Raw genomic sequence first — 20,387 nt, 5'->3', positions numbered from 1 at the left:
AGAGATAACAGAACAGTTCATATAGTGGATATGCCACAACATTCTCCCGTAAATAATAACACGTACGATAAATTTTAACCAGATAGAGCACAGATTGCATATTACAGTAACGCAAACATTACTTTTGACACGCAGAATTTTGCTCACGAGAATGTTATTTGAAACATGCTTTGTTGAATGCACCACTTTTATCGCACCCAGATCTTACTAGAAATTTTTCCATTGTCACCAACAGTTCCAACACCGCCTTAGGCGTACATTTTTTCCAGGAAATTGAAGAAGATGGTTCAACAGTTATTAAAAACATCGCATTTGCAAGCCGCATTCTGTCACCTGCTGAACGAAATTATTCCGTTACAGAATTGGAAACATTATGTGTTGTATGGGCTTTTACGAGATTTAGGCACTTTCTTTATGGCAGACATACCACCGTTTACACAGACCACAGAGCGATACAACTTTTGCTTTCAGCTAAATTTACTCACGATAGATTAAGCAGATGGAAACTTTATTTGCAAGAATTTAATTTTACGATTGTTCACATTCCCGGCACACAAAATGTTATAGCAGACGCACTATCGCGTTCTCTCGGCAACAATCAGCAAGACGTAGCAACCAACTTCTGCAGAACAAATTTCAGTGTCATGTACATTCAGCAAGTCGCATTTGAAAACTTTATTTCATCGTCATTACAGGACATAGCACAAGAACAAAATAAAGACAATGTGTGGAAAGAAATTAAACACCTTTGGCAAGATAAGAATAATGTTACGATTAGAAACCACTACACTGTACGCAATGACATTCTGTTTCGCCGCTCTCATCCTGACAGCAACAATTGGTTATTATGCATTCCTGACGAACTGGTTAACAAATTAATTTGGTACACTCATTTAAGTTACGCACATTACGGAGCACGAAAATGTTTTCTTATACTGAGACAGAACTGTTATTTTACCAACATGGAGAAACGTATACGACGAGTTTTAGCGTCTTGTAAAATTTGCCAGAAAGCTAAATCAGACACCACTTCACATATTCCTCCTTTATATCCCATTATACCTGTTAAATTAAGACACATGGCCGCAGTAGATATTTTTGGTCCGATTCCCAGAACTAACAGAGGTTTTTGCTACATCTTTGTCGCTGTTGAGCTCACTTCAAAATTTGTTACTTTCACTCCGTTACGTAAAGCTACTGCTAAAACTGTTTCGAAGGCATTTGTAAAACATTTTCTATCTCAGGTAGGGCATGTAATGAAAGTAATTTCTGATAATGGATCACAATTTCGTAGTAGCGTATGGACACGCATGTTACGAGCCAGAAACATTTCTCCGATCTATATATCCAAGTACCACGCTTCTTCGAACCCTTGTGAAAGATTAATGAAGGAAATTGGTAAACTGTGTAGAATATACTGCCACAAAAGACATATTGATTGGGATACACACATACTCTCATTCCAAGATGTAATGAATTCCATTCCAAATGAATCCACTATGCTATCTCCGACTGTTATACTGAAAAACGTTGAACCACCGAACAAAATTAAAGAATTAATAGAATTTCCCAAAAGTCGTCGCCTACGACACCACGAAATAATTGACATTGCGCTGAAGAACATCAAACGTGCCGCAGAGCGCCGGAGAAGACAGCAAAAACAGGTTTGTACACGCCGCGTCTTTCACGTTGGACAGAAGATACTAGTACGTACACACTATTTATCCAGCAAATTAAAAGGTAAGTGCAGTAAATTTGAACTTCTATACGCAGGTCCATATCGGATTCGCAGCATCCCTCACCCCAATGTTGTACACGTCGAAACTTTGAGAACCAGAAAATCGAAAGGCAATCACCATATCTCAAACATTAAACCGTTTATTGAGTGAAACCACTGTATGATTCAACACACTATGATGCCATTTACTAATGCAATTAATTCACCTGACTAATTACTGATGATTATCGTATTTTTTCTTGGCAAGTGCCCGGCAAGGTAAGGTTAGCAGGTCGCTTTTCTTGTCGTTACACATCAGACCGTGCACATTTTCCACTTTTTTTGTGTATATGATTGTACTCCAGTTTTGTTTGTATGTATTGTGAAATAGTTAAGATATAACACACAACAGTCGACTTTGACATTTTTTTTGCCCTATGACATCTCAACATCGTGACTGTTTTACATTTTTTTTGCTGCTGCATTGTATTATTCTGTGTACATTTTTGCATCTGAACACTGTCAACGTCTTTAACATATTACGTTTTCTGTCATGTTATGCTGTATGGTTAATTATGTTACCATAAACCAGTCATTATCTAGTGGGTATATGATTTAAATGCAGGACATTAATCTCTGTCATCAATTTCAGAAAGAAATGATGCATGTAAGAAATAAATTCAACAGAAATGGGAATTTCACCTACGGGATAAACGAAAGGAGATGCAATAACTTTATGAGGAAGAGTAAATGGATCAGGATTAACAAACATTAACAAGAATATACTATACTCATCGAAGAATAGCAGTCTTAACTAATTTTTTCTTTCAGAATACAAGGTGATTGATGCAGGCTGTCAGACTGAACTACACATCTTAGTTTTAGTGATGAAATATGCTAGAGATAAGGAATAGTTATGTAATGAGTAATGAAGTGATTTTTTGCAGATGATACTGAATACTGATGAATAATGATGAAGGAAATGGTATTATGAATAATGAAGTTTTTCTTTACAGGTGATGATAATGGTGAAGTTATGATGATATGGATAATGAAGTTTTTTTTTCTTTACAGATGAGGATAATGTTGAAGTAATGTATTTATGCTACGTAGTTATTTAAGTATTTGTTGCAGTTTGCTTTGACAGCAGGTGTTACATTGCATAGTAGGATGACTGAAAGTTTTGGAAAGGACAGCTATGGAATACATTTTTATACACACTTCACTGCCTGTTAATTCGAAGTTCACTACTTTTCTGCATAGTGTGCGTTTCTTCTTTCAGGTCAATAATCCGTTTTTGTATTTTTTCCAGGAGAAGTTTTTCATGACACTTACTAAACCTGTTAGTTATTATACCTGTTCTAGTACTTGCATTTTTATTTTCTACCCATTTGTGTTTATCACTTCTAAATGTGATCACATGTACTGCCTTGTTACATAATCTTGCTACAGCTGACTCATGACGAATGACGTTACCTATCCTCATTTGCTGCAATAGGTCAAAAGGAAATAGTGTTATGTTTCAGCAATTAATTATCGATCCCAACGCAATGCATTGCTAACAAAAAAAAAAAAAAAAAATATAAAATGTATTAACAGTCCCAAATAGTGATACCAGTTTGAGAAAATTCTGAATAATACTAATCAACTCTGAATAGCATGTCACTTGAGTAATGACCTCTTAATGAGACTATATTCAAAATAATGCTTTGTCACTAGCTAATAACTGCCACTGTTTATTGTAATGATACCACTTATAATGCCTGTGATTACTAATGATTTGCCTGTAATTAACTGATTTTAATAATGACTTTGTAATGGTCTGAATACTACTGAAGGAGGAACACTGTTTATTGTAATGATACCACTTATAATGCCTGTGATTACTAATGATTTGCCTGTAATTAACTGATTTTAATAATGACTTTGTAATGGTCTGAATACTACTGAAGGAGGAACACTGTTTATTGTAATGTTACCACTTATAATGCCTGTGATTATTAATGATTTGACTGTAATTAACTGATTTTAATAATGACTTTGTAATGGTCTGAATACTACTGAAGGAGGAACACTGTTTATTGTAATGTTACCACTTATAATGCCTGTGATTATTAATGATTTGACTGTAATTAACTGATTTTTAATAATGACTTCGTAATAATCTGAATAATACTGAATGATGATTCTATTCAATACTTGCTGGCCACTGAGTGCCAATAATTAATGTCACTCCACGAATTGTGATTAATTATGCCATTGATTAGCTCTTGTTTCCAATGTTGATACTTTGTAACCAGAAAAGAATGTGACTGTTTAATAATGCTTTGTAATTAGAAGAAGGCTAATGATTCTTAATAGATTGGAATGACAAATGATTAATTAACTGTCATTAGGATGTTTTGTAATTAGAAGGCTAATGAATCTTAATTACTGTTTAATAATGCTTTGTAATTAGGAGAAGGGTAATACTTCTTACTACATTGGAATGACACAATTAATTAGCTATGGTACTGTTTAGTAATGCTTTGTAATTAGGAGAATACTAATGATTCTTACTATATTAGAATGACAAATGATTAATTAACGACAAATAATTAATTAACTGTAATTAGACAAATGATTAATTAACTGTAATTAGACAAATGATTAATTAATGACAAATAATTAATTAACTGTAATTAGGAAAAGGCTAATGATTCTTAATTATACTCTGTAACTGAAAAGAATGCAATTATTTCATAATGCTTTGTAACTAGGAAAAGAAGACTACTGATTCTATGTAAAACAATTAATGAACATTTTTCTGTAATACTACATACTTGGTACAGAAATGTTCAATAACTGGGCTATGAATGCCACAAACTACTAATTAAGTCTGTAATTGTCAATATTATGTGACATAATGTGCTTATCCTCATAAGCTAACTACCCTGAATTACTGCAATGTCCATTTGTCCTGTTTATCCCAGTGATCATGGGGCACTATCTTTGGTTTTGCACTAACTCTACGTGGGTGTGCCTTGTAAGAGCGTGGTGTTGACACGACATGCTGTCCACCACCGTGAGCGATGAAGACGTTATTATGGTCCCACTGTTTGGTGTACGTAATGTACTGCCAAAATGAAAACATGGAACATCACTACGACAGTTCAGTGTCTTGGCTACACTGATAAATTCTGATGGGAAAAGAACTTCCAGTTGTGTCACTTGGTGTTGTACTTCTGTGGAAAGATATGGACTTTCAGAGCAGCTGTGTGCAATCTAAAGTGCTACAACCATGATGCAATCCTTCCCTTTCCTATCCTGATTCTTGTCACATAAAAAAAAAAAAAAAATTTTTTTTCGTAACATCATTTATGTTCATAGGTTATACATTTTTTCGATTTGTTGAACTCCAGTGCGAGTACACTTATGGCACTGGTCGACATGATTTTTTGCCATTAGGTTTATTTGTTGTGAAAATGCTAAAGACATTTCTTCAGTGCGTGTGCACTTTGGACATGATTTTTTTGCCATTATGTTTATTTATTGCCAAAATGCTAAAGACATTTTTCGATTTGTTCTGAAGTACAGTATATGTACACTCTTGTCTTTTATATTGTATATACATTTTTTTTATTTTCTGAACTACAGTGCATGTGCACTTATGTTAGGTGTTAATATGTTTTTTACTGAACTTCAGTGCCTGCGCACTTTTCTCATTTTTCAATATGATTTGTATAACTTTTATGATTTCCTGATATGTTCATTAAGTACACTCATGTCACTTGTCAACATAATATTTTTTGCCAGTCTGTTTATTTGTTCTGCATATGCTAAAGAATTTTTTCAGTGCCTGTGCACTTTATTATCTGTCAAAAAATTTGTATATACATTTTTCTGATTTGCTACTATGTTTTGTATTCACATTTTGCCTTTGTCTGATATATTTTGTACTTAGTGCGTGTGCACAACATTTAAATATTCTGTAAGTTGTAGGATTTTGTTAATTAAAGAAAAATTTTGCCGCGATTGGCAAGTCCAAATGACTCACCATCGCTGCCAAATTTTTGCCCCCCCAGTGGAGGGTTATGAAACACGTATGTAACGCAGCAGCGATGGCGAGGCATTGTAGCATCTGTGACCAGAGAGTATGCGCTTGACCGCGCGAGTGTTGCGAGCGGTTCTCAGTCAGTCGTTGCGAGTCTGTCTGTAGTCGTCATGCAGAGCGGTAGGTCAGTAGTAGCAGCCCAGTGCGGTTGTGTGATGTAGGCGGTCGGCAACACTGGTCAAGATGAGGAATAAGGTATACTGTTAATTAATATAATCATTAGATAATGAAAAATTTTATTTATTGTAATTATTCTCCAACAAGTCTCCCAATAATAATTTTTTTATTTCAAAAGCATTTTCTCAAAAATTTAATTTTTTATTGAACTCAAGATTTCGTTGCACTTCCCATTTCATTCCACTTCTTTTGAAGAAAAATTCCACTAAAATCACAAAAAAAGAGAATATTATTATTTGCAATGCAGTTCCTCCAAGCGGTGCGCAACAACAAGAGCAGATATGTGACATCCATTTATTCTGAGGTAAGACTTTAATTCTGATTGTTTTACACAGGGCCAAAGACCGATATTTCGGTTTTATTGAATTTTCTTGTCACTGAATGGACTTTAATTTTTTGAACGATTTATATTTGAGTCAGATTGCGTATTTCACATTTTTGTTGCCATTGTCAGTACATTTCATTGTGGGCAGGTTACGCATAGAGCAATGTACATTAGCATTCTTAAATAATATTGTCCATAATTTTTCAAAATTATTGTGGGGACGTTACACTCGACTCCCATTTGTATTAAGTATTGTCATTTCTTTTTCTTTATAAATTACGGTGGGGAGGTTACAATATATATATATATATATATATATACACTCCTGGAAATGGAAGAAAGAACACATTGACACCGGTGTGTCAGACCCACCATACTTGCTCCGGACACTGCGAGAGGGCTGTACATGGCGCTAGCTGCGCAGCATTTGTGCACCGCCGCCGTCAGTGTCAGTCAGTTTGCCGTGGCATACGGAGCTCCATCGCAGTCTTTAACACTGGTAGCATGCCGCGACAGCGTGGACATGAACCGTATGTGCAGTTGACGGACTTTGAGCGAGGGCGTATAGTGGGCATGCGGGAGGCCGGGTGGACGTACCGCCGAATTGCTCAACACGTGGGGCGTGAGGTCTCCACAGTACATCGATGTTGTCGCCAGTGGTCGGCGGAAGGTGCACGTGCCCGTCGACCTGGGACCGGACCGCAGCGACGCACGGATGCACGCCAAGACCGTAGGATCCTACGCAGTGCCGTAGGGGACCGCACCGCCACTTCCCAGCAACTTAGGGACACTGTTGCTCCTGGGGTATCGGCGAGGACCATTCGCAACCGTCTCCATGAAGCTGGGCTACGGTCCCGCACACCGTTAGGCCGTCTTCCGCTCACGCCCCAACATCGTGCAGCCCGCCTCCAGTGGTGTCGCGACAGGCGTGAATGGAGGGACGAATGGAGAAGTGTCGTCTTCAGCGATGAGAGTCGCTTCTGCCTTGGTGCCAATGATGGTCATATGCGTGTTTGGCGCCGTGCAGGTGAGCGCCACAATCAGGACTGCATACGACCGAGGCACACAGGGCCAACACCCGGCATCATGGCGTGGGGAGCGATCTCCTACACTGGCCGTACACCACTGGTGATCGTCGAGGGGACACTGAATAGTGCACGGTACATCCAAACCGTCATCGAACCCATCGTTCTACCATTCCTAGACCGGCAAGGGAACTTGCTGTTCCAACAGGACAATGCACGTCCGCATGTATCCCGTGCCACCCAACGTGCTCTAGAAGGTGTAAGTCAACTAGCCTGGCCAGCAAGATCTTCGGATCTGTGCCCCATTGAGCATGTTTGGGACTGGATGAAGCGTCGTCTCACGCGGTCTGCACGTCCAGCACGAACGCTGGTCCAACTGAGGCGCCAGGTGGAAATGGCATGGCAAGCCGTTCCACAGGACTACATCCAGCATCTCTACGATCGTCTCCATGGGAGAATAGCAGCCTGCATTGCTGCGAAAGGTGGATATACACTGTACTAGTGCCGACATTGTGCATGCTCTGTTGCCTGTGTCTATGTGCCTGTGGTTCTGTCAGTGTGATCATGTGATGTATCTGACCCCAGTAATGTGTCAATAAAGTTTCCCCTTCCTGGGACAATGAATTCACGGTGTTCTTATTTCAATTTCCGGGAGTGTGTGTATATATATATATATATATATATATATATATTCCAAACTCAGAAAAATAACAGAAGTGCACCTTTAAGTACTGGTCGTTTAAAGTATTGCAAATTGCAACGCATACATCCAAAACAGCTTTTGAAATGGCGGGCTGTGCTATCCTGTGGCTAAAAGACAAATTGTTAAAGGATTCCTCAGTCATCAGGAAATGTAGTGTTACAACCAGCCTGCAACATAACAGGGCATGTACCGGTATTTTATCAGCGATCTAGGCTGGTACGACCACTAAACGTATAAACATATGATTTAGTTGTTACTTTAGAGGAGGTGAGATACCCTCCTTCATGACTGTGTCACACGTATGAATTCCATCTTCTATCATAGACAGTAGCTTCTCGAAACAGGCCATGTCCATCCTCAGGAAGTTCAGAAAATCTCGCGTATCCTCGGGCTTCAGTTCTTTCATGAGCAGTAAATACACTCCTGGAAATGGAAAAAAGAACACATTGACACCGGTGTGTCAGACCCACCATACTTGCTCCGGACACTGCGAGAGGGCTGTACAAGCAATGATCACACGCACGGCACAGCGCACACGCCAGGAACCGCGGTGTTGGCCGTCGAATGGCGCTAGCTGCGCAGCATTTGTGCACCGCCGCCGTCAGTGTCAGCCAGTTTGCTGTGGCATACGGAGCTCCATCGCAGTCTTTAACACTGGTAGCATGCCGCGACAGCGTGGACGTGAACCGTATGTGCAGTTGACGGACTTTGAGCGAGGGCGTATAGTGGGCATGCGGGAGGCCGGGTGGACGTACCGCCGAATTGCTCAACACGTGGGGCGTGAGGTCTCCACAGTACATCGATGTTGTCGCCAGTGGTCAGCGGAAGGTGCACGTGTCCGTCGACCTGGGACCGGACCGCAGCGACGCACGGATGCACGCCAAGACCGTAGGATCCTACGCAGTGCCGTAGGGGACCGCACCGCCACTTCCCAGCAAATTAGGGACACTGTTGCTCCTGGGGTATCGGTGAGAACCATTCGCAACCGTCTCCATGAAGCTGGGCTACGGTCCCGCACACCGTTAGGCCGTCTTCCGCTCACGCCCCAACATCGTGCAGCCCGCCTCCAGTGGTGTCGCGACAGGCGTGAATGGAGGGACGAATGGAGAAGTGTCGTCTTCAGCGATGAGAGTCGCTTCTGCCTTGGTGCCAATGATGGTCGTATGCGTGTTTGGCGCCGTGCAGGTGAGCGCCACAATCAGGACTGCATACGACTGAGGCACACAGGGCCAACACCCGGCATCATGGTGTAGGGAGCGATATCCTACACTGGCCGTACACCACTGGTGATCGTCGAGGGGACACTGAATAGTGCACGGTACATCCAAACCGTCATCGAACCCATCGTTCTACCATTCCTAGACCGGCAAGGGAACTTGCTGTTCCAACAGGACAATGCACGTCCGCATGTATCCCATGCCACCCAACGTGCTCTAGAAGGTGTAAGTCAACTACCCTGGCCAGCAAGATCTCCGGATCTGTCCCCCATTGAGCATGTTTGGGACTGGATGAAGCGTCGTCTCACGCGGTCTGCACGTCCAGCACGAACGCTGGTCCAACTGAGGCGCCAGGTGGAAATGGCATGGCAAGCCGTTCCACAGGACTACATCCAGCATCTCTACAATCGTCTCCATGGGAGAATAGCAGCCTGCATTGCTGCGAAAGGTGGATATACACTGTACTAGTGCCGACATTGTGCATGCTCTGTTGCCTGTGTCTATGTGCCTGTGGTTCTGTCAGTGTGATCATGTGATGTATCTGACCCCAGGAATGTGTCAATAAAGTTTCCCCTTCCTGGGACAATGAATTCACGGTGTTCTTATTTCAATTTCCAGGAGTGTATATTCCCTTGCCGTCGTCCCTTCTTTTCAGTCAGTATCGAACCCAACAACGTCTGGCTTTTCGTTTTCGTCGTTGTTCTGCCCTGTCACTGCCAGGGCAATACCTCCAAAAACAAGTGGGTCTTCCATGTGCAAAATTCTGTATAAATGTAAATTTAGATATATGTATGCCTGTGTAAGCAATTGTAATATAAAACTAACTGTTGAGTCTGTAATTCAGAACAGTACCAACCTACAGAAGAGAATAACAATTACTTAACAAATAATGATAAAAAATAATGTCTTATGAAATAGGAACCTTGAGCTCACGGAAATAATTTGAACGAATGACGTTCCAATATGTCACACAGTCAGCCTAGTGTTGCACTCAGTACAACCAACGACTTTACAAGACATTCCACAGTTCTATTTGCGGTTCCCGCATTATTAGTGTCTACTGCGCATGCGCGCCAGGTATACGCCCCGTGGCTGGTGTATAGGTCAACGTGAATCAGTTCGTAGTTACAGATATGCAGGCTTGGTGCGCTGGTGCAGAGGTATACGGTTAGGCACATCGTGTGATGAGGGCTTTAGAACGACCGTGCATGGGACTTGAAAACTTTTGTGGATGACAAACTACTAACATCAAGGAGTGAATTTCCACATTCCACTACAATGTGAAACGTAAATGGAAGAATCTGGCAGGTGAACTTAGGAGATGGCTTATTGTATTAGATCATACAGAGCTTAGATCCATTTTGGTAGTTGTTACATTGTAGTGTATATGATATGAAATTTATCTGTTTTAAAGCACCACCGCATTGATGTCTTTCGAAAACATGTCGTTTTTATACGATTTGCTACAATAAAGTGGTAGGAATCTACATGTCTTTAGTTAAAGGCTCCTTGTATTAGATGCTTTTCGTGTTACAGCTTGTGGGCTATGAAAGCATACCATTGCACTATTTCAGTGCTAAGGCACAATTATGATTTTTATTGTTATTGTTAAGTATCAAATAACAGTGTCTGTATTTACAGTCTGCAGACATTTTTACCAGTGGTATATTATGTCACTAAGATGACAATGTCATATTGAAACCCTAGTATCCTGTTAACTTGTAGCTACTTCCAGTTTTTTCGTTATTTTGCTTCCTAAAAGACTATGGGACCTTCTTATCAATTTAATAAAAGTATAAATTGCAATATTCGATGTTTGTATATAAAATGTTGCACAGAAACAGCAGGCCTCATGAGTATCAGAACTGTGTAGTTTATAACTCCTCTCAATGAGAGCAGAGTTATGGAGAATCACATGTTTTTTACAGCCCCTGGCTTAGAGACTGCCCTGCAAGGCAGGCATGTTGTGTGGAAAGAGTATTGGCCTGCCAAATGAACCCACTTTGGAGGGTACGCTGCCTGTGAGGCCCCAACCTACCTGTCAGGCCCCAACATGTAGGCTGCCCTGCATGACAGGCATGTTATGTTTGAGTATTAGCCCAGATCACGTAAGAAACAGATTGACCATCCTTACGGCGGAACAGGCAACCGTAAAAATAGTTTTCCTGTCGGTCAACAGGTGTCACAGGCGACGCTACAATGCTAACTGACCTGTCCATGTCGCGGAATTGGCAACGCTGTATCTTCGGTGACGTGAATGACGTTGATTTGCGTTCGGCTGGAGCGCTGGGCGCGAAATGCATTCGTCACACTGCTATAGCTCATGCTCGGCTGTGGTTTTTCCCGAGTTTTCAATCTAAGAATGTAGATTAGCTCCCCTAATTCTACAAACCAAGTTTATTTCTCACAATCATATGCGAAATGAAATAAATGCAAAATAACACACAAACATTTCGCGAGAGTTACTGTTTAAATGCAGACTGTACTGCAGTCGCTTAGGTTTTACACTCGCCTTCGATGCCGTCTACGTCCTCTTTGCTATACAGCTCTTCTGATACGGATCATGGTGGTAAAAAAGATATCCACGTGCAGGTTGACACTATAAAGTTTTCAAAATCAGCACTCGGTTATGATGCGAATTAAGGCTGGACATATTTCAGTGATAGTCATTTCAAATTTAAATTCTTTTACTTTGCATGTAACTTATCGCAAATGATATAAGAGAGACACAAAACGATGAATTTTGGATTGTTGTTGAAAGGGGGCTGCAAACGCTTGTTTTTCGAGCATATTTTGGCGGTGTCAACTTTAAAGAGCCACAGACGGCAAACCATTATTATATTAAAAATTTACTTTGTACAGTTTAAAGACAACCCGCACATATTCGCAACAGACGTACGCTTTTATCTGCAACACAGTTATTATTGGGGATATCCGCACTTGCGCAGACCTTTTACTATAAGTAGTGTTGTTTTCGAGTGAAAGCTGTGTGAGCATTATTAGCACACAGATAAAAAAAATTAAAATAGGCAGTGTCTATAGTTTGCATGTTATGCTCGTTCTTTTCTATTCTCCTCCCTTCATTCCAGTATAAACGCTTGTTCACAAGTATAAACGAATGGCAGTGAACATTGGCGAATTATCTATGAATACTCGTTTGCAGCAGTGTAAACGAGGTTTTTCACTCGTTCACTTCGTTCGCTCTAGTATATACCAGGATTTAGAGGGACCGATGACCTAGCAGTTAGATGACGGCTATTATTCATTTATTTCACTGTTGCGATTTCGGCTCTACAGCCATTTTCAAGTACCAACGGAAAGGTCTCGTAAGGTAATGCTTCTTAAATTGTTTACGAAATGTTACCACACTATGCTTTGCATTTTGTTATCCATATCTTATATTGGTTTCAGTTTTAACAATGCACACAAAAATGCCTCTACAGCCAAAATTACGATAGTTAAGTGAATAAACAGTTTAAAAAAGTCCAAATTGCAGCAAAGATTTCATTTAAAAATTGTATGATATGATTCTTGTACAGGAAGGGCTCCCACGTTATATCAGAATATAAGATCGGCAAATATAGATAGGATCGAATGCTTAGAGCTTTTTATTAATTCTTACTCGTAACTAATTTATTGATTTACCTGAATTTAAAATCCACACCTGTAACCTTTCTTTATCTTTGACGGGAAATCTGAACATTTTTAGTTCAGGATTTGTCCGTCTACTCCTTCCACAATTGATATACTCGCAGGCCCTCTGCATGACGACTCGATCCACTACCACCGGTATGTCAGAAACAGCTGTACTTCACAGACGCCAAATGGTGGAAAGCTGCTTGCCTTCAGACGACGTTGCCACATATTTCACAGAACGGTGTGCCATCTAGTGGTTGGTGCCACAAGTAAGGGTGTGACGCTGTTGCCGCCTGGTGGCCGTTCCCTGACAAGGGTTGCCTGCTAGACCAAGCGATCGGGCAATCTGTTTCTTACGTGATCTGGGGTATTAGCGGCCTATTTTACCGACATGCTTTGCATGGCGGCCTGTACATCATGGGCAAGTAAATGATTTTGAGGCCACTGATGTGTAGCCTGTCCCACTTGACAGGTGGGTTTTGGGAGCAGTATCAGTCAGCTCTAGAGAAATGTATTGCAGGGGCTAAATGTGCCTGTGAGCATGGCTAGGGACAAGTTGAGATGGATAGATGAAACGATGGAAGGACCAAGGTGGAGGAGAAATGAACAAAGAGAGTGGAGGGTGGGGGAGATGCATGAGGCAGGTGGAAGGCGTAAAGGGCTGTTGGCCAGATGGAAATGGAAGAAGTGGATATGGAGGTGGAAAGGGAGAGGGGTAGGAGGTTATGGTAAGAGGGAGGGGGGAGGAAGAACAACCTGTTTCTCGCTACTTTTTAAATGCTGTTCCTTTCCAGTGTTTTACTACGGAGCAAGAAACAGCGTCAACCATTTTCACCCTATGTATTACCGGAACAACAATCAGGTCACAACAGTACAGAGCCTGTGACTGTACACGATTTCTGAAATAAAAATTATGTAGTTAAAAGATGATTAAGAAAAACGTCGATGGCTATTAATACATTAGAACAGTGTTGGCCACGGCATGCCAAATTTCACCTGGAACAGTGCAACATTTGATTTAACATTGCGGTGCAGTTCGGTCGGCACGACTCTCTGAGTTCGGCAAAATCGCGGCGTCAGCGCTGTTTACCTTTTGATATTTGTTTGTGATATGAAGGACCTTCACAGGTCGAGTGGCTGCTTGCACAAAAAGAGGTAGTCTAGCGCTCTATCATCGCAATCCTATAAAATTAGTGGGAATGATAGAAGAAAGGGATGACAGTTCTGAATTCGCGTAAGTGACAGGAACTGCATATTTGCTATGGAACGATATTACAGTACCACACAGAAAGAATTTAAAGATTTAGTTGACAACGAAAATTACAAAGATCGACAGACAGGATTCATTGTTCTGTACATCAAAAAGCGGTTAGTGCTATATTTGCAAGCCTGGAGCACTTGAAGAAATAGTTGGTAAGAATAGTAAAATTCTGAAGTCACTTGTATTCTTCCATTGTTAGTGAAAAACTTTTGAATGGAATTGAACGACGAATAGGGAGACTTCATGCTTTACAGCGAAGTATGTAGGTCAAGTCAAGGGGCATGCCTGGAACGATTTTTTGATTTAAAACTCACTACGTCGAATTTATGAAGGAAAAAGGAGTGCAGGTACGAAAAGTAGAACTTCCGAAATGCAATGCAGACTTCGCATTTTAAGTGAACTTGACTGCACACTACCTACAGTAAGACATTGCAAGGTAGCTTATTCCTGATTTGATGGGGAAGCATTTAAAAAGAAAATCGCCTTGTAGAGGGACACATTTTGACAAACACTGTCTAGTTTCCTATGCTCACTGCCATTAAAGGAAACACGAGGTTTGAAGAATTAATTGTCGCCTTCAGAGATAGTTTCCTTAACTTTTTGAGGACATGGTAAATCTTACATCTATTGGCGAAGCGTTTTCGAGACCGTTTGCTGCTTCAGTGGAAAGCACCCCTGCGCACGTGCAGATGTAAGTAACTACCTACAAAACTTCGTGGCAGATTGAAACTGTCTGCCGGAGCAAGACTCGAAGTCGGGCCTTTGCCTTTTGTAGGCAAGTGGTCTACCATCTGAGCTACCCAAGCACAACTCACGCACCGTCCTCGCAGCTTCATTTCTGCCAGTACCTCGTCTCCTACCTTCCAAACTTTACAGAAGCTCTCCTACGAACCTTTCAGAACCAGCACTGCTGAAAGAAAGTATATTGCGGTAGCTCAGATGGTAGAGCACTTGCCCCCGAAAGGCAAAGGTCCTGAGTTCGAGTCTCAGTCCAGCACACAGTTTTAATCTTCCAGGAAGTTTCATATCAGCGCACACTCGGCTGCAGGGTGAAAATCTCATTCTGGAACTACCTACAAGGTTCCCGTTTTAATGAGAAATCCTTATACATACGTTAAAACTGTCCAGGACGCCTCCATTGCTCCCCTCAGGTTGTGTTTCCAAGCCTCCATAATAAGGTAGCAAAAGTGGTGCAATATTTCGATACACATATTTTTGAGAAAGACCTTTCGATTGTGAAACTAAATAAATCACGATTACGCGGCATCTTGAGTGCAATTTTTTGCGTCTACCGTATGTTGGCAGTTTGCACGGAGTAAGAATTACATTAAGACTTCAGCATAGAAAAAATTATTAAATGATACTGAAAATTTGTTCTGTTTATGGCGTATGTTGTTTTGTGAATTATAAAAAACAAGTCGTACGCAGTGCGACTGCACTTCCATTTAAATGCGGCGCGTTAACAATTGTCTCCTCTTCCCCCTCCTTGCCTCAAACAGTGTGCCGCGGTGGTGGGGGAAGTGTGCAGCGAGGCTGAGCGCTTTGACGTTCGTACCTGGACACGACCCGCGAGCTAATATCTTGGCAACCCCTGTATTAGAATAGCTTAAACTTCCATGTACAGTAACTTAGGGATGTCTTATGCATAAGTAGGACGTACTTCCAAGAGCATAAACAAACCCAGCTGACATGTACTACGGCTGCTGGCCAGTCATCGCGTTTGTGTTTGTTTAAGAAGGGTAGGAGCAGGAGAGGCACCAGAGGACATTTTGATATCCACTGTCTATACTTTTACCAGTAAATTCATAAAACTTTGTCAGCAGGACCAGGAAGGATTCAGGATTCACACTCGTAGCAGCGGAAGTTCAAAAACAAGACAAAATATTTTTTTTACATGTGAAATTTCATCCTTTTTTCACTTACTATTGGCTGCATTTGTTGCTATAGGTACACTTTTCTTCATAAGTAAGAGAGACTGCACAGCATACACACCATACTTACAGGTGTCTGAAACTCTAGAACATATTTAATTTATGAAAAAATGAATGAGCTGTTACTATTTAAACTTTATACTCAGAAAAAAATCAAATTTTGCAGTTAATTCTCTCAATTTTTACCACAGTTTTTCATAGATTTGGAGAATTGTACAGTTTCATACACCTGTAAGTATGGTTTGTATGCTGTGCAAAATTCATGAAAGAATTTCTCTTCCTCGTGAAGAAAAATGTACCTATAGCAACAAATGCAGCCAACAGTAAGTGAAAAATGATGAAGTTTCATACCTAAAAAAAATTATTTTGTTATGTTTTTGCACTTCCACTGCTATGAGTGTGAATTCTGAATCCTTCCTGGTCATGCTGACAAAGTTTTATGAATTTATTTGTAAAAGTATAGACAGTAGAAAATAAAATGTCCTGTGGTGCCCCTCCTGCTCCAAGTCGGCCTGTTTGACGTCCTACCCCCCTTAAACAGGTTTATTCTCGTAATGAACGACATATAGCGCCACGCGCTCCTGCGACTCACACAGCACGGAGAGGGTGCGGGCGTCCTCGAGCCTGGCGGCGGGCAGCCGGGGGTTGTGCGCGCGGCACGCCACCTGCCCCCCGTCGTCCTCCGGGCCGGCGCGCAGAGTCAGCTCGCTCAGGGACACGTTGCCGCCCGACCGCTCCTGCAACACGCACAAAGGCAGGCGTGCGACGTGCTCACCGTGTCTCCTACCTTGCCTCGATCATGTAACAGCAGATTAGATTAGATTAATACTTGTTCCATAGATCATGAATACGACACTTCGTAATGATGTGGAACGTGTCAGGTTAATAAAAGATGTCTGTACAAGATATTACATTACACAAAATATTGCATGACACTAATGTTTAAGTTGTTGTTGTTGTTTTTTCCCTTAATTTATATCTAAAAGTTCAGCCAATGAGTAGAAGGAGTTATCACCTAGAAATTCTTTTAATTTATTTTTAAATGTTAGTTGGCTATCTGTCAGGCTTTTGATGCTGTTTGGTAGGTGACCAAGGACTTTTGTGGCAGCATAATTTACCCCTTTCTGTGCCAAAGTCAGATTTAACCCTGCATAGTGAAGATCATCCTTTCTCCTGGTGTTATAGCTATGCACACTGCTATTACTTTTGAACTGGGTTGGATTATTAACAACAAATTTCATAAGTGAATATATATATATATATATATATATATATATATATATATATATACTGTGAGGTTACTGTGAGGATCCCTAGATCCTTAAATAGATGTCTGCAGGATGACCGTGGGTGGGCTCCAGCAATTATTCTGATTACACGTTTTTGAGCAATGAATACTATTCTACTCAACGATGAATTACCCCAGAATATGATGCCATACGAAAGCAGTGAATGAAAGTAGGCATAGTAAGCTAATTTACTGAGATTCTTATCATCAAAATTTGCAATAACCCTAATAGCATACGTAGCTGAACTCAGACGTTTCAGCAGACCATCAATGTGTTGCTTCCAGTTAAACCTCTCATCAATGGACACACCTAAAAATTTTGAAAATTCTACCTTAGCTACAGACTTCTGTTCAAAGTCTATATTTATTACTGGAGTTGTGCCATTTACTGTACAGAACTGTATATACTGTGTTTTATCAAAATTTAAAGAGAGTCCGTTTGCTGAGAACCACTTAATAATTTTGTGAAAAACATCATTTACAATTACATCACTTAGTTCTTGGTTTTTGGATGTTATTACTATACTTGTATCATCAGCAAAAAGAACTAACTTTGCATCTTCATCAATGTGGAATGGTATGTCATTAATGTATATCAAGAGCAGTAAAGGACCTAAGACCGAACCCTGTGTTACCCCATACTTGATAGCCCCCCAGTTTGAGGAATCAGCCGTTGTTTTAAAATTACATGAACCACTTATTTTAACTTTCTGCATTCTTCCAGTTAAGTATTTGTGCACTGCCCCACTCAAACCATAATGATTTAGCTAATCTAAAAGAATTCCATGATTTACACGATCAAAGGCCTTTGAGAGATCACAGAAAATACCAATGGGTGATGTCCGGTTATTCAGAGCATTTAATATTTGATCAGTGAAAGCATATACAGCATTTTCTGTTGAAAAGCCTTTGCTAGTCAGTTTGTAAGGTGGCTATAATTTCGCACCTTACAGGCACCTATCCACATACTTTGCCGTGAACAGAATTAGGTATCAGGTGATAGGTTGTACATCGTATATATGAATATAAAGGGGTGTCTTTATTATCAAAACGGCGCAATGAATGATTGCCTATACTAGAAGAGGTGGGAACGACAGTGGAAATGAAACGGCAGGCGGAACTCAAGCCCTGGGTGGAAGGCCCACACGGGTGTGGTGGTTCAGCTCCACACAGGAAGTGCCAAGGCGGACAGTCTGGACATCTGAGTGCGAAGACACAATAGAGTCGCGACTAGATGGTATTGTAGCCAGACGGGAAGGATTGTACTTCGGAAACTACGAAAATCTTGGACGCAGCTGAGAGAAACGAGGACGTGTCATCTCAGAAACCACGCAGGCTGGGTTATTTTCAAGGATTTTTACTCAGAAGCGTACCATTGTACGAGTATAGGTTTTTCCTCGCAAACTTCCTGTGCAGGACGACGAAAGACTAAAATATGTTTGGTCGGCGCTCGGAAGAATCTATAGAGAGGGAGAATATTCCGTGGTTTCGGGAATATAATTCGTTTTCGGAATTACGAGGGTGGGGAGCCGAGCCTTGCTGGCAGGCCAGCAGTGAAGAGAAGTGGTCTTCCGTTGCGAGCGCCCGTGTGTGACGGTCACTCGATGTCAGCTGTGTTGGTACTGACGGACTTGCTGTCTTTGCTCTCAGTAGCGTTTGTAGTTAGAACAGTTAGGCACTGCACTGTTGCGAACCTGTACGATTCTGGACTTCACCTCCGGGCTGGAAGTCGTCATTGAGTACTCAACGTTCAGTAATGAGAGCACTTCCTCTGCCTATACTATACGCTTCGGTCATTGTTTATGAGAGAAAAGTGCTTCGGAAGATCTTCGGTCCTATTCTGGATGCTGATACAGGGCAATGGAGGATCAGATACAACCAAGAGCTTGAGGAACTATACCAGCAGCTCAACATAGCAGGAACTGTGAAATCCAAACGAATGCAGTGGGTCGGCCATGTGGTCCCGATGGAGGATCACAGATGGCCTCTGAAGCTCCCGGATTTCACACCTACAGGAAAGAGACCGCCAGGGAGACCCAAGAAGTGTTCGAGGGATGGACTCCATGAAGATTTAAACCAAGTGTCAATAGATGTGAACGGATGGCGGATAGCAGCAATGGACAGAACACAGTGGAGGAGGAAACTTGTAGATGCGTGCGGTCCGCTGGGCCTGATCACGTAGTAGTAGTAGCAGCAGTAGTATACTTACGTTGTGGCGTTATCTGAACTCCGTCCTTGTGGCTGGGAGTTCGCGTTTCTTGTCTGTATAACACAGAGTGTATTAGATTATATTATTCAGAGGACCGCCTTCTGCCGTCCTAGCATTTGAAAGAGTTTATTTGTGGCTGGAGTTCTTCCATCGTCGCAGACGAGTACGAGAACCATCACTTCGACACACCGGACGCAGTACATACGTGATATCGCAAATTGCTTCGGCTTATTAGGGCTATAAAAGTTAAACAGCTGTGATCACGTTAGTTTATTTCCACTGAGGTTCCACACCATCGTAGATCATCTTTGAAAGTAGTGTCTTCTAGTGTTTGGAACGTAGATGATGTCACTCATCTCGCGTTATTGATATTAGATCGCGCAGTCGTAATGAGGGGCAGAGTTGAGCAACTGATTAGTAATTTTACTCAGGAAATGTAAACTTTGTAACATAAAGGTTTTGTAACATACAATGAATATATAAGCAGAAACAACGTTTATCATTTAGTAGTATTAGCTGCCTTAATAATTCATTTATGTTTAGGTTGTAATTTATATGTTAAAGTCCATTAAGAGATCCTAAGATCTGCTTCAGGGAGTAATCAGACGGGGCCAAATCTTCATTTTAGCGTTTATTATTTTCCGTTGCGCACATATATTTTTACACCCGCCTGGAGTAGCATCTTGGAGGTTAATTACACTGAACAGCCAAAGAAACTGGTACACTTGCCTAATGCGGACGGCTCCCGTGAGCACGCAGAAGTGCCGCAACACGACGTAACATGGACTCGACAAAGATCTGAAGT

At 41.3% G+C, this 20,387-nt stretch overlaps 1 protein-coding gene across 1 annotated transcript in view; it reads right to left on the bottom strand.

The window, feature by feature from the left end:
* LOC126456256 (nephrin-like) overlaps window positions 1–20,387 on the bottom strand; it is a 168,691-nt gene that overhangs the window by 62,977 nt on the left and 85,327 nt on the right. The window contains exon 7 of the mRNA XM_050092011.1: window positions 16,678–16,822. Coding sequence (XP_049947968.1) covers window positions 16,678–16,822 — 145 coding nt within the window. The remainder of the gene's footprint in view (window positions 1–16,677; window positions 16,823–20,387) is intronic.

The sequence above is a fragment of the Schistocerca serialis genome, chromosome 1 (assembly GCF_023864345.2).
Source record: "Schistocerca serialis cubense isolate TAMUIC-IGC-003099 chromosome 1, iqSchSeri2.2, whole genome shotgun sequence".
Taxonomy (NCBI): Eukaryota; Metazoa; Arthropoda; class Insecta; order Orthoptera; family Acrididae; genus Schistocerca; species Schistocerca serialis.
The sequence above is the reverse complement of the archived record's forward strand: the minus strand, read 5'-3'. Positions and strand labels throughout refer to the sequence as shown.